Below are 15,269 nucleotides of genomic sequence, written 5' to 3'. Positions count from 1 at the left end.
TAGAAGAATCAATATTGTGAAAATGACTATAGTACCCAAAGCAATCTACAGATTCAATGCTATCCCTATGAAATTACTAATGGCATTTTTTACGGAACTAGAACAAAAAATCTTAAAATTTGTATGGAGACACAAAAGACCCCAAATAGCCAATCTTGAGGGAAAAAAACGGAGCTGGAGGAATCAGACTCCCTGACTTCAAACTGTACTATAAAGTTACAGTAATCAAGACAATATGGTACTGGCACAAAAACAGAAATATAGATAAATGGAACAAGATAGAAAGCCCAGAGATAAACCCACGCACCTATGGTCAACTAATCTATGACAAAGGAGGCAAAGATACACAATGGAGAAAAGACAGTCTCTTCAATAAGTGGTGCTGGGAAAACTGGACAGCTACATGTAAAAGAATGAAATTAGAACACTCCCTAACACCATATACAAAAATAAACTCAAAACGGATTAGAGACCTAAATGTAAGACCGGACACTATAAAACTCTTAGAGGAAAACACAGGAAGAACACTCTTTGACATAAATCACAGCAAGATCTTTTTTGATCCACCTCTTAGAGTAATGGAAATAAAAACAAAAATAAACAAATGGGACCTAATGAAACTTAAAAGCTTTTGCACAGCAAAGGAAACCATAAACAAGATGAAAAGACAACCCTCAGAATGGGACAACATATTTGCAAACGAATCAACGGACAAAGGATCAATCCCCAAAATATATAAACAGCTCATGCAGCTCAATATTAAAAAAACAAACAACCCAATCCAAAAATGGGCAGAAGACCTAAATAGACATTTCTCCAAAGGAGACATACAGGTGGTGAAGAAGCACATGAAAAGCTGCTCAACATCACTAATTATTAGAGAAATGCAAATCAAAACTACAATGAGGTATCACCTCACACCAGTTAGAATGGGCATCATCAGAAAATCTACAAACAACAAATGCTGGAGAGGGTGTGGAGAAAAGGAAACCCTCTTGCACTGTTGGTGGGAATGTAAATTGATACAGCCACTATGGAGAACAGTATGGAGGTTCCTTAAAAAACTAAAAATAGAATTACCATATGATTCAGCAATCCCACTACTAGGCATATACCCACAGAAAACCATAATTCAAAAAGACAGATGCACCCCAATGTTCATTGCAGAACTATTTACTGCAGCACTATTTACTATTTACTATTTACTATTTATAGTCAGGTCATGGAAGCAACTTAAATGTCCAGAGACCGATGAATGGATAAAGAAGGTGTGGTACATATATACAATGGAATAGTACTGAGCCATAAAAAGGAACGAAATTGGGTCATTTGTTTAGACGTGGATGGATGTAGAGACTGTCATACAGAGTGAAGTAAGTCAGAAAGAGAAAAACAAATATCATATATTAACGCATATATGTGGAACCTAGAAAAATGGTACAGATGAACCGGTTTGCAGGGCAGAAACTGAGACACAGATGTAGAGAACAAAGGTATGGACAGCAAGCAGGGAAAGCGGCCGGGGTGTGGGGATGGTGGTGTGATGAACTGGGCGATTGGCATTGACAGGTATATACTGATGTGTATAAAATTGATGACTAATAAGAACCTGCTGTATAAAAAAATAAATACAATAAAATTTAAAAATTAAAGAAAAAGAAAAAGAAGCCTGCACACAATGAAGAGTAGCCCCCGCTCACTGCAACCAGAGAAAAGCCCATGCACAACAACCAAGACCCAACGCAGCCAAAAATAAAAAATAAATTATTTTTTAAAGAATACCATATAAGTAATCACAGATATCAGAGACTGTTATTTTATTAAGTTATTCCAAAAATAAAGAAACAGTTACAATTTATATTGGTGTATATACACATTTTTAAAGACTCAACTTTAAATGAACTTTATCAGGCTAACCTGAATATGAAAGAGGAAAAAAAGTCTCTTTGGGAACTTACGGGGCCAAAAACAAGCCAGTTAATGACTGCCTTCATTAAACTTTTATGATCCGAAGAGATCAGCTGATCAATTACTGTTTCTAAAAAATAAATAATACACACAGAGTACAGGATGGTTTTGAAGGATTGGATGAATCCAGAATTTAAAATTAAGCCATGATCTCTAGCTCCACCTGTGACTGTCAGTTCAGAACCAGGTGGGTCCAATCCCTTTTGTTCACAAAAATGTTCCTGAAACATTAAGAACTTCATTTTATGTTCCTCCAAATTTTAACCCAATATTTAAGTATCTGGTCATGTCGAGTGTTGATGTCAACTATACATACCATTTAAATAACAGTGTCTTGGCTACGTCCATTTTTCCTTGTTTATACTCCGCTATTGCCAGAGCTGTCAAGATATGAGCTTTGTCTTGCTCTGATTCAACAGTAGACAAGGCTCTCTCATAGGCTGTTACATAGAGTTGGAAACAAAAACAAAACAATATAAAAGCAATTCTGACTGACAAATGATGGGATATTTCCTTTCCTAATACTATTTTTTTTTTTTTTTTTGCAGTACGCGGGCCTCTCACTGTTGTGGCCTCTCCCATTGCGGAGCACAGGCTCCGGACGCACAGGCTCAGCGGCCATGGCTCATGGGCCTAGCCGCTCTGCGGCATGTGGGATGTTCCCGGACCGGGGCACGCACCCGTGTCCCCTGCATCGGCAGGCGGACTCTCAACCACTGCGCCACCAGGGAAGCCCACCTAATCCTATTTTTTAAAAGGGTCTAACTAAAATTACATCTTATTGTTCCCTTGCTCTCAAGTGAATGGAATAAAAATTTAGAATATCTAACTTGGTTTAGCTGTTCCAAGGTGATTCTGGGAATATCATTTGGGTTATTATGTGATATTTCTCAATTTCCTTCTTTAGAATCTATAGGCAGGTTTGAATTACTATCTTCAAAAGAAGTGGAGGTCTAGAGCCATTGAGGTATCACCCAGATTCCCATGTACAGACCAGCAACTCCATTAAGCAGTACTTAAAATGAGCTGCACACACATAGGCTGGGCCATATATGTGGAAATGCACTCAATAAGCATTTTTGGAGAAACCAAAATGTATTATTACTAACAATGGTTGAGGCCTTCATTTATCAGAAATGTATATTGAAACACTGTGGAGTAGTAAATACTTGCTTTCAAATGCTACCTTATACATGTACCCTAAGTGATCTTGGGTCTGTTTCCTCATCTAAATAATAAAGATAAAATTCAGTTCGCAACACTGCTAAAAAGACTATTCATCATAATAATGTACTAAAGGAAGGAACAGTTAAAAAGTACCTCTTAAAAAAAAAAAAAGTACCTCTTAACGTTCCTGACTTTTAGTCAGATTTTTAGTAAACACTGCAACCCCTACCCCCATCTTAATATTACATCTTTCTGTATGTAAGCTCATCATGATTAAATTCTTCTCAGCTCTGGAAAAGTAGAAAGTATCCTTTAAGCAACGCACTTACCTTTGCTGCTCTCTTTATACAGACCCTTCATAAATAAAGCCAATCCAAAACCTATGATGTCTTCTAACTCCTCAAGGGGTGTTGACTTAAAAGCCTGGATAGCTTTATCATATTCACCAATAGAACTAAGAAGCAAAACATAACTTACTTTTAATATCAAAAATCATTTTGGCTTATATCATCAAAATTCAGAAATATTATTATACTAAAGCTCTTTTAACAACTTAACCTACTTCATCTACCAGTGTTAAAGCTGTAGAAAAGCCGTATATTAAAATAGAAGGCGTTATCACTTATTTCAAACAAGATGCACTAGGGGGATTTAACTTCACACTTCTAAATTATGTGTGAAAATGAACAGTTCTGCTGAATTACAAACTGCCTTTTTTTTTAACAAACTTGAATTAAACTCTGTTATAAAAATAATTTCAAGTTGACTTTGATATAGAACTCTAATTTTTTAAGCTTAATATGTTAGTTAAATATTACCCTATGAGCATCTTTGACAAGCTTAGCAAGTCATAACCAAACCCAGCCTCCATGTAAACTGTTTATCTGCACATCCGTTTTTTTGGAGGGCATGTAGATACACTAAAATCCCACAGACAAAACTATACATTATCTTTTCGGCATTTAATAGGAATAAAAGTAAAAATTGTTATGCATGATACTAAAGTAGAATGCTTTTTAATAACAACAAAATAAAAAAACATGTTTTGTTTACTTAAAAATGAAGAGAGGCTGCCACCACCTGGAACAGACTCACTGAACCTCTGAGACTCTGATTTCTGGTATCTATCACTATAATCAGAAACTGCTTCTATTTTTAATGTGTTATGAGAAATCTTTTCATAAAATCTTTTTAATCTTGGAGGTGTGGGTGGGAGCTAAAAATATAGGCAATATTTGCTTCTAAAATTAATTTTATGAAGGTGAAAGAATTTAAAAATCCATTAACTCAACTTTTGATAAATATTTAATGAAGGGAAGAGGACTACCTTAGATTGTTTATGGATACATACATGTATTTTTTTAATTAATTAATCTAATTTGTTTATTTTTGGCTGCACTGGGTCTTTGTTGCTGCGCATGGGCTTTCTCTAGTTGTGGTGAGCGGGGGTTACTCTACGTTGTGATGCACATCCCTCTCACTGCAGTGGCTTCTCTTGTTGTGGAACACCAGCTCTAGGCGCACAGGCTTCAGTAGTTGTGGCATGCGGGCTCTAGACCACAGGTTCAGTAGTTGTAGTACACGGGCTTAGCTGCTCTGCGGCATGTGGGATCTTCCCAGACCAGGGCTCGAACCCGTGTCCCCTGCATTGGCAGGCAGATAACCACTGTGCCACCAGGGAAGCCCCCCATACATGTATTTTTAAAGTATTTTTTTTAATGAACACTATCTTCAAACATTTGATAACTTTTGTAGAGAAAAGAATGGAACTAGAGAAGGGCACAAAGGGCTTCAACTTTATTTGTAACTTTTTTTTTGAAAAAGAAACCTGAAACCTATTAGCAGAATTTTAAGATCTGTTATATCTGAATGGTGACTATTCACTAAATTATGCTCCATACTCTATTGCTATGTTTTGCATGTTTAATATATTTCATAATAAAAACAAATTAAAAAGAAATCAGATGACCTATTTTCAATGGGAGGTATAAATTTTCTTCTAAAACAGTTACATTATATGAAACATCTAACTAAAGAGAACAGATACTTTGCTCCATACAGTTTCTTACAACAAAATGTTGGAACTGACAGAGCTCTATCAACTCCTAAACACAACGATTTAAAAGAATTAAAAGGAGAAGCAATCAAAACAGGGAAAATTTTCTGTCTGTAGATATGATTCAGTTACACGGTTATAAAAGAAACGAACTGGCTACCTCCGATTTCTACTATGTAGCTCCTTAAAAGATGTAGGTACTAATCCCAAAACATCAAACTATAGTTCTAATAATGTGTTTCAAACTGGAACATTCAATTTTGGGGCAGCTCTCAATTTGAGGAATGCCTCCTTGAGCCAAAAGTCTTCCTCCCATTAACACTCCTACTGTCCCAACCGAGTCCTATCCTCTGAAACAATTGGTTTCCAGCCTCTTTTTTTTTCAATCTTTTTTTTGAAGTCGGAAGTCTTCGAGACTCTGAAGAAAGTGATATTGCTCCCTCCCCACCCCCAAAATGCACACATACAAAAATTTTTGTGTACTATCTCAAAAGGGTTTCTGGACCCTTAATCCCACCCCCAGTTTAAGAATATACATCAAATCAGAATAAATCGAATCCTCTTCCAATTAACTAGGCTTCTACTATTAGAAACAGTAACTAACTCTCCTGTCTAGTTCACAAACATCAGTTCTAAACCTGGTCCTCACAAAGGACACTGGGACTAGGGGTCATTACAGGGACAGTAAACGATTAACACAGCTTGGTACAGTGGGAATGATGTATCCTGGGGGAATGTCATCATCGTACTCATTCATACACAACCCGCTACTCTGGAAACTGGTCATCACCTCACTAGCCCCACAGCTTTCACCAGAAAAACCTGTTAGGTTCATGGAATTAATGGGAAAAAATATGCTTACCATAACAATCTGCCATAATTTCTTATTGTAACATTATAAGCATCTCTGTCTTCTGCAGTCTGTAACAACAAAATTGCCCTTTAAAAAAAGGACAAGGTATTTTAAATTATCTACGTGCAATAGCATTCTTTTCCTCTTCCTCCTTAACTGAATCTACAGATTTTTGTTTTCTTCATTTAATTCTACTAATTATTTAACTAGTTCCATAACAGCTTATTTATATTTTATTAAACTGGTACCACAAAAGCACTTAATAGATTTTAGATTGTCAGGAAAATAATAAAAAGTGACCTCTTAATAAGAGAAATTACTTACCATACTTGAGCTTTAAATACTCCAAAGATTTTAATCTAAACATGGGGAACAACTGGGTTGATGTTTTAAAGTTTTGACATATTTGAAGTATACAGAATTTGAAGTACATAGTACACTCTTAAAATTATTTATATACTAGAAGTTTGAGGTAGGAAGACAGGAAATTGAGTGCTTTCATGTGCGTTTTCCTGCTACATACAGAAAGATATTTAGGCAATAATGAATTCAGAGAAGGGAATGAGTCATCAGGGTCCCAAGAGGCTTAGACTAAATACAACAACATGCTGACAGCCCATATTTTTACCTTCTCATGCTCAGTCCCCTTTGGGCAAGCAGGGAAATGTCTCAACAACCAAAGCAGTTGGATATTTAATGACTTTTTTTTTTCTGTTAAAGATTAGCCAGGGAGAAATAGCCAAGAAAAGCTTTTAATGCCCCTGATGTTACATGAAAAACAAAAATTTGTCAGAGAAGTCTAAAAGACAGTATTACAGAAACAGTATCATATTAAAGACTGTACCTGTGGTTAGATTTATACCTAATTTGTAATTTCAAGTCTCAAATACTTGTTTAAGGAGAAAACAACAGTGGTGATCAGTCAAGAAAGAGTGGTGTATACCCAAGTGACTATAGAGTTGCCATTTTAAGCAAAGGTATAACCAGTGTTGCACTCACAATATTTGTGATTATAATGTATACCAAAAAAAGTAGCAGGCATTCTAAAGCTGCCTAGTTTTCTCTGTTTAAAAATCCTGCTCACTGTTGTATCCTATCAAATTTCTATTTTCTTTATTGGTAACTTTATTGTAACGTTGAAAGAAATAGAATTGTGCGTTTTCATAAACCTCTCTCCACGTACACCTGGCAAAATAACTTCTTGATTATACAGCCTCCAGTACCATCTAGTGATTACTTCTTTAACTACAGAGAGATCCATCCAAGGATGGCAAAGCATTTGGGACACCTCGATTATTTATTCTCTGACAAGGCTTCTTCTAAACATCTGTTTATTTAGATTTAGGGCAGTGATGTGCCTCAGAGGTTAGGCAATCAGGTCTTTTAACTTTTCGTCTAGTACTCATGAGATCAACAGTGATTTTCTTATCCACAGATCGATTAATTTTTTTTTAAATTTTTATTTATTTTTGGCAGCGTTGGGTCTTCGTTGGTGCGCACGGGCTTTCTCTAGTTGTGGCAAGCGGGGGCTACTCTTTGTTGCATTGCATGGGCTTCTCATTACAGTGGCTTCTCTTGTTGTGGAGCACAGACTCTAGGTGCATGGGCTTCTGTAGTTCTGGCATGCGGGATCAGTAGTTGTGGCTCACGGGCTCTAGAGCGAAGGCTCAGTAGTTGTGGCGGACGGGCTTAGCTGCTCTACGGCATGTGGGATCTTCCCGGACCAGGGCTCGAACCTGTGTCCCCTGCATTGGCAGGCAGATTCTTAACCACTGCGTCACCAGGGAAGCCCCACAGATCAATTAATTTGTAGAGAATAAAACTTCAAGTTGATTTCATTTCCTCTCACTCTCCCGGCTGGTCATCTCACTCAAGCACGCTGTCCTTGTTTCTTCAATATACCAAGTCCACTCCTGCTTCAGAGCACTTGTTCTTGCTGTTCCTTCTGCCTGGAATGCTCTTTCCCTGATAACCAAATGGCTTGTGGCTTCGCTTCATTCAGGTCAGGCCTTAATTGCCTCCTTAGGAAACCTACCTCTTAAACCTATCTCAAATTTGCTGCTTGCCTCTCTAGTGTCTAGCCCTTTACTTCGATTTTCTTTCCTAGCAATTGTTACCATCACAGATGTTTATTAGAATGCACCTCCCCTCCACCAGAACATGAGCTCCATGAAAACTGAGCCTGTGTTTGTTTTAACTCACTGCTAAATTGCCACTGCCAAGGACACTGCTTGACACATAGCAGTTTAACAAATATTTACTGAATGAATAAATACGATATAGTAGACATTAAAGTGATTCAAAATAACATGTAATTTTTTCTCATGCCTTAAATCTCATTTCTTCTCTGAATAAACACATGTCTTTAATAATAAAGCGAGACAAACTGTAAAGGGACAGATTTTTCTAAAACCTGAGAGGTTTTCTGGTTTGGTTTTTATTTTTTTTCTCTCTCTGTCTCTCTTCGTCTCTTTCTCTCAGGTTGAGCAACAGAAACGAAAATATAGCTGAAAATTTAGAACTGTATCTTTTCATATACAAAACGTAATAATAAAAAATAATGAAAGATCAGGAAAAGAATCAGAACATTTTATTAGTACCTTCTTCATGAAAATGAAACTATATCTTAAAAAGGCCAACTGACAAATAAGGACCACATTTCAATTAAAGGGAGCCTTTACCTCTGGTATGCATCTGCTGCTTCCTTCTTCAGTTGTAGATGTTCATTTAAGTAACCCAACATTGTGAAAGCTGGAGCATAATTCTGAATTCTTTCTGGAAATCCAAAAATATCTTTTCTTTGCATGTGCATAATGGTTGTGTTTGTAAAATATGAGTTTTATTTTCAATTTTTTTCAACATTTTAAACACTAGATTATTTCCTGAGGTCATGGGCATTGCTAAGAATAGTAGTCTGATTTTATCCTGACTATAAAATACCAGTAATCATTTCAGAACTCTTTTAAATTACTGAGTAACATCTATAGTTACATATGGCTTCTACTTATGTTTTAAAGTTTAAACACTTTTTTATTCCCAAAGGTATAACAATTTGAAATCATAGCTCATGTTAAAACGGGTCATTTGAAGTGTAAGGAAATCCAGTTCTTTGGCTAGTCACTTAAACCTTCCTAGGATTAAATTTAGCAACAATTTCTCTTGGTGGTTCTGTTCCAATTTCTATGTATTTTTTAAAAAATTCAGTATTGTACTCTAGAAACAGAAGATGATTTGGGCACTTTCAGTGTAGTATTTTGAATTCTAATGTCAAAAAACATCATATATCTACTAATGTGCAAAGGAGAAAGAAACACATCTGATCAACTTGTGTTGGGAAGCAAGCCTTCAAATCTCTTAAACTGTTTAACAGAGTAGAGTATAATCACATCTTATGTGATGGTTAGGTTCTAACTGTCAAAGCATAAGGTAAAAATCACACGGTTAAAATGATTCCTGCAAAATTCTTAGGTCATCACACAAGGAGAAGGTCACCAAACTGAGTCAAATTAAGAGGAGACCCATAACCTTCATCCACTCTCACCCTGAGGCCAACGGTCAGCAGGACAAATGATTTATCTGCATTTTCTCTTGTCCCCCCTCTCTCTTTTCTCCTTCTAAATTAATATTTTTTTGGCCAAGCACATATAATTGAATTTGTTAAATGAATATATGATACGGCTCCACTACAGACTCAAAAACCTAGCTATTTATAACTGTCAGAGATTGTTCGTTGTTCTAGGTATCTGAATTTTGCAGACAGCTAAAAATTTACCTCTTTATGTAAACCCTTCACAATGTTTCCCTTTCTGTAAGGAAACCTATCAATAAAATTTCTGATCATACACTTTCTCAGAGGCTCTAGGTATTCATTAGAGTCATTCATTTGGGCACACTGCATAACATTTTAATGTCCCGAAGTGCTGATGTTTATAAATGAACTGCCTTCTACTCAAGTGCCCCAGGCTCAATGCAGGAAGAGTATTACCATCCTGCATATTACAATGATGAGGCATTTTCTCTTCTGCTTTTCAGTTTATCTGATTCTTCATATTATTCAACTGTCAATATTACTGCTTAAACGCCTTGCTTCTTTATTAGAATTTTGTTGAGGGATAAATAAGATGCTAGTGAAACTAATATTTCTTGAGCATCTAGGATATGCCAGGTACTCTGCATAACATTTTATATATATCATCTCATTAAACCCTAAGCAATAGATACTTTCACTCTTGTATTATAGGTAGGAAAACTAAAATTCAATTTGGTAATAAGCCCAAGGTTTCATCATGGCTACTAAGTGGTGGAGCTGAGACTAAACCCAATGTTAGTTTTATTAAGGAAGAAAGTTATTACAATAGATGGTTAATTAAATTTCACCATTCTGTCCTTTTCCTAAGCCTAAACATATTTTTCCAGTATGTTGAAGAAAGATTAGGTGTTAAAGTGGGACGTTAAAGGCACTGGGTTTGGAACTTAAAGCATATTACCTCATTGAATTCTCACATCTCTGCAACCTCAGTATTATTATCTCTACTTCCCAAGATTAACAGAAGTTAAGGCAAGTAAAATACCTGGCCTAAGACTGCAGAGAAAGTAAACAGCAGAGCTAGAACAGCAGCAACTCAGGACCGTTAGGCTCCAAAATGCTTCCTACTACAACATGGAAATCACTTCTACCTTGAATCAATAGGTAATAACAATTTTCAGCACTCTTCAAAAATCTTTAGAAAAGTTTAAAAGGCAGAATACTTGGCCGTCGGGGGGAAAGGGCAAATTCATGTCTTAAGGAGCTAATATTTAATTTGGAATTAATTTTAAATTTAATTAAATTCTTTAAATTATCTCAACAATTATTCATATATCTTGCCATTGTATAACAGGTGCCTTACCTGTGTATTTACTCAAAACCACTTGTGCTGCTGGAATTGCATTCATCTGGAGGATGTTGTACTGGTACAGCTCCGTGTCTCTGTTGCTTTTATCTTGCAATGTTGTACAGACCCAATACGCATAACCTATTGCTCCCTCCGTCTGTAAAAAGGCCAAAGTTAACAAGTAGACACAGGGTAATAAATCTTCCAAGAAAAATTAAGAAATGAAACAATGTACTTCAATACAGTAAATATCACATCTTAGTCTTCTAAGTCAACTGGTAAGTGCCTTTAAATAAAGGGTCACTATGATACAACACAGCTAAGAACATATTTAAATCACTTGCTTCAAACCTAAGTAGAAGGATCAAGCAGGATAAATAAAGGGGAAAAAACAGAGCCCCTCCTGATGGGTTGGTTTGCTTCTTCTCAGCATCATTTCCATAGGTCAAACAAATAATTACCAATCAAAAGAATTCTAAAACACTTTCATAAATAATCGAGAAATGTCAACCAAGTCTAGTATTTATCTCATTTGTTTTTGTATTAATAGTTAACTCCTTTTTATTGCTTAGCATTCCGTAGGTATGGACGTACCAGTTTGTTTGTTTTTTTAACATCCTTATTGGAGTATAATTGCTTTACATTGTTGTGTTAGTTGCTGCTGTATAACAAACTAAATCAGCTATAAGTACACATATATCCCCATATCCCCTACCTCTTGCGTCTCCCTCCCACCCTCCCTATCCCACCCCTCCAGGTGGTCACAAAGCAGAAGCTGATCTCCCTGTGTTATGCGGCTGCTTCCCACTAGCTATCTATTTTACATTTGGTAGTGTATATATGTCCATGCCACTCTCTCACTTCGTCTCAGCTTACCATTCCCCCTCCCCATGTCCTCAAGTCCATTCTCTACATCTGTGTCTTTATTCCTGTCCTGCCCCTAGGTTCTTCAGAACCTTTTTTTTTTTAGATTCCATATGTATGTATTGGCATATGGTATTTGTTTTTCTCTTTCTGACTTACTTCACTCTGTATGACAGACTCTAGGTCCATCCACCTCACTACAAATAACTCAATTTTGTCTCTTTTTATGGCTGAGTAATATTCCATTGTATATATGTGCCACATCTTCTTTATCCATTCATCTGTCGATCGTGGTTTTTTTTTGAGTCTCAGTTTCTATTCTACATGACTACTTCATCTATTGAATCCCAATGTCATTTCTTCATCAGCTCTTTAATGACAGTTTAATCTGTTTTTTAAGAAAGAATGAAGAGTAGGGACAACTGCTATCATTAACATCTGATACCACTATGTATTCAATTTCTCAAGAAGGACAGTACTTTATTCATTAATGAATCCTGAAGAATGCTCAAATTCTTACGTGCATACTGAGTTCTGTAGTGTGCCTGAAGAGATCCATGGTGTCATAACTTCCAACTGTCTCTGCAATTAGAGCCTATAAAAGGAAAAAGGAGGCTCTTAATGTGTTTAAAAGGACTACTATTACTACTATTACTACTACCACTACTCCTACTAACAATAATAATAAATGAAACTCTTTGGAGGAACCAAAGGTTTACTAGCTGTGCTTAAAAGCAAAGTTAACTTCTTTGTCAATCTTGGCTACCGTATTCCCATGGCTCAGAGGACCAGAATGACTTGTTAAATTAGCCCTTAAGCTGACAGATGCTTGCAGAACTCCATTTGCAACCAGGGAGTTAGTGAAATAATCCACGTAAAATTCCTCAGAACACTGATAAAGCTCTGCTACCTCCTCCCTTCCCTCCCCCCAATCTATTCATACTGGTATTTGTCTGGATTAGAGTTGTTAATCACAGGGTCCCCTCAGATTCAACTGGAAAGCTTTTATAAAGGAGATCCTCTCCCCTAGAAATCTAGCTTCCATAGATCTGGGTAGAGTCTCATCATGTTTATTTTTTAAAACTGCCTCAGGATTTTAAATATTATATCTATGCCACTGACTTCATAGATTATGTGACAGTTAAAATTACTTTCAAGCTCATCTATCTTTTATAAGAAAGCAGGGGGTTTTTTTTAGTTATCATACATTACTAATTAAGAAATTAATATTAAGCCACACTCTATTGTTACCATTTTAATTAAATCTACTAATTACCTCCTGAAATAAATTATTTTTAAGAACAGAAATAATTTAAAAATAAGAAAAGGGACTTCCCTTTGTCCCTTTGCAGGGGACACGGGTTCGAGCCCTGGTCTGGGAAGATCCCATAAGCCACGGAGCAACTAAGCCCGTACGCCACAAATACTGAACCTGCGCTCCAGAGCCCGTGAGCTACAACTACTGAGCCTGCATGCCACAACTACTGAAGCCCACGCTCTGCAACAAGAGAAGCCACCGCAATAAGAAGCCCACGCACCGCAACGAAGAGTAGCCCCCACTCGCCGCAACTAGAGAAAGCCCACGTGCAGCAATGAAGACCCAATACAGCCAAACATAAATAAAATTTAAAAAATAAATAAATAAAAATAAGAAAAAAAATACTTAAGTGACTCTGATGAGCATCTCAGACCTACTGACCTACAGCAGTGCTACTCAAAGTGAAGGCCCTGGACCACCAGCATCGTCCTCAGTTGGGAGCAGTTATAAATGCAAATTCTCAGGCCCCCTAGGTCCAAAACCTTACATAGAGATTAGTGTAGTAATGCCACTGCTCCCAGATGCTACCACAGCTAATGGCAACAGGAGTTTGCCTTTCCTAACTCTGCATGTTTCACCGATTAACTAGAATCAGACCCAAGAGTCAAAGTATAAGAGAAGATATCTAATCCCTGATTAATGATTTTCTAATAGGGATGATGCTCCCACTAGTCTCTGAACTGAAACAATCAACCACTTACTAATTTATTACAACTTCTCAACTAGACAAGACCTTGGAGGCCACTCAGGCCAATCTCCTTCTTTTTCGGGTAAGAAAAATGAAATGCAGAAGTGATATGTTAAGGTAAAACAATTAGTAAGTGACAGACTCAGACTAGTAACCTGATTCCTATTTGGCAGTACAAAAATCTAAACTTTGCCGGGCGGGGGTGGGGGGGGCCCTCATAAACAAGTACCAGATCAAATATGAAGATTTTACAGAAAATGAGAAAACATAATCAAATGATCTTGTAAATGTTCATTTTTTTGATAAATGTATGTTAACAGAGTTCTAGGTTTATTTTTTAAGAATAATGCAGAATGATGGTGTTCAAAGCCCCTCAAATCAAAGCTTAATCATTACAAGCTGTATGACCTTGGGCATGATACATGGGATCTTTTAGCTTCAGCTTCCACACACAAAGAGCCTAGCACAGCAACTGGCACAAAGTAAGCCCTCAAATGCTATCATTATTATCAGTGTTGTTTATATTGACACGTTATTTATACCACTTTCTATTAACATGTTAGTTATAAAACAGATTATTAATAACTATATGTTATATATCTTACTTGTCCAATCCAGCACATTAAATAAGATGGATCAAGGGATTGAGCCATTTTGAAAGCTTCATGAGCTTGCTAGGAAAAAAAGGCAAAAAATAACAAGCCGTTTTATAAACTTTATATTAAAGCACTTATATTTAAAAAGCATAAGAGAATAAGAAAAGCCAGACTTGTAAACATAAATACAAATGAACCTAAAACTTCACTGTTTAAGCACAATTGGCAACGCTTACAACTATGTCTTAAATATAGTCCTGAAAGAGTCCCGGATTCAACAGATTTCTCTACAGGCTTAGGGATTCTGGTCCTCAATGAAAGGGCACTGTAGGTGTCTGCCTCATAGCCTGCAGAACTTTGAACCAATTACCCATCTATTTGCTAAGCCACAGGTCTGATGGAAATAATCAGAGAAGGCTGAATCTATTCCCCTCTCTTGGAGCTCAACTGGGAAGATAAAAACTACCAACAAGTGAGGTCTGAGACCTGCTACTGGGTGAAAGGAGTGGTCAACATAAATCTGAGCTAAACAGTTAGGAAACTTTCAAGTTACCCCACTTGGACACTTTAAATCATATGCTTTTTTTTCTGCTACAAAGAATAACTTATTATATGCTGCTTTGTATTGTTTTCCCAATAATCTATCTATGTGTGGCAGGAAACAGTCTTTTTTTCTCTTAAGAAAGTAAGCTCATGGACAACAACTGCACCACACTACCATAAAACCATATTCGTAGCTTATTAACTAAGACTTATCTTTGTTTAAATTTTAAAAAAATATTTTCACATATTTTAAGATCCAAATTAATATTTTTCTTCATTCTATTTACAATCTTCTAAAGCAATCTCTGCAGTGACTTCATGTATCCCTGAGAATACCACTGA

At 36.5% G+C, this 15,269-nt stretch overlaps 1 protein-coding gene across 7 annotated transcripts in view; it reads right to left on the bottom strand.

Moving 5' to 3' along the window:
• SKIC3 (SKI3 subunit of superkiller complex) overlaps nucleotides 1–15,269 on the bottom strand; it is a 158,311-nt gene that overhangs the window by 32,321 nt on the left and 110,721 nt on the right. For all 7 annotated transcript variants that reach the window (XM_082836427.1, XM_082836428.1, XM_082836430.1 and 4 more), the window contains 7 exons: nucleotides 14,394–14,462; nucleotides 12,303–12,377; nucleotides 10,934–11,075; nucleotides 8,726–8,819; nucleotides 6,054–6,131; nucleotides 3,465–3,589; nucleotides 2,285–2,408 (listed from right to left, as the gene is read on the bottom strand). In XM_082836427.1, coding sequence (XP_082692553.1) covers nucleotides 2,285–2,408; nucleotides 3,465–3,589; nucleotides 6,054–6,131; nucleotides 8,726–8,819; nucleotides 10,934–11,075; nucleotides 12,303–12,377; nucleotides 14,394–14,462 — 707 coding nt within the window. The remainder of the gene's footprint in view (nucleotides 1–2,284; nucleotides 2,409–3,464; nucleotides 3,590–6,053; nucleotides 6,132–8,725; nucleotides 8,820–10,933; nucleotides 11,076–12,302; nucleotides 12,378–14,393; nucleotides 14,463–15,269) is intronic.

Source organism: Leucopleurus acutus (assembly GCF_964270905.1).
Source record: "Leucopleurus acutus genome assembly, chromosome: 3".
Taxonomy (NCBI): Eukaryota; Metazoa; Chordata; class Mammalia; order Artiodactyla; family Delphinidae; genus Leucopleurus; species Leucopleurus acutus.
The sequence above is the reverse complement of the archived record's forward strand: the minus strand, read 5'-3'. Positions and strand labels throughout refer to the sequence as shown.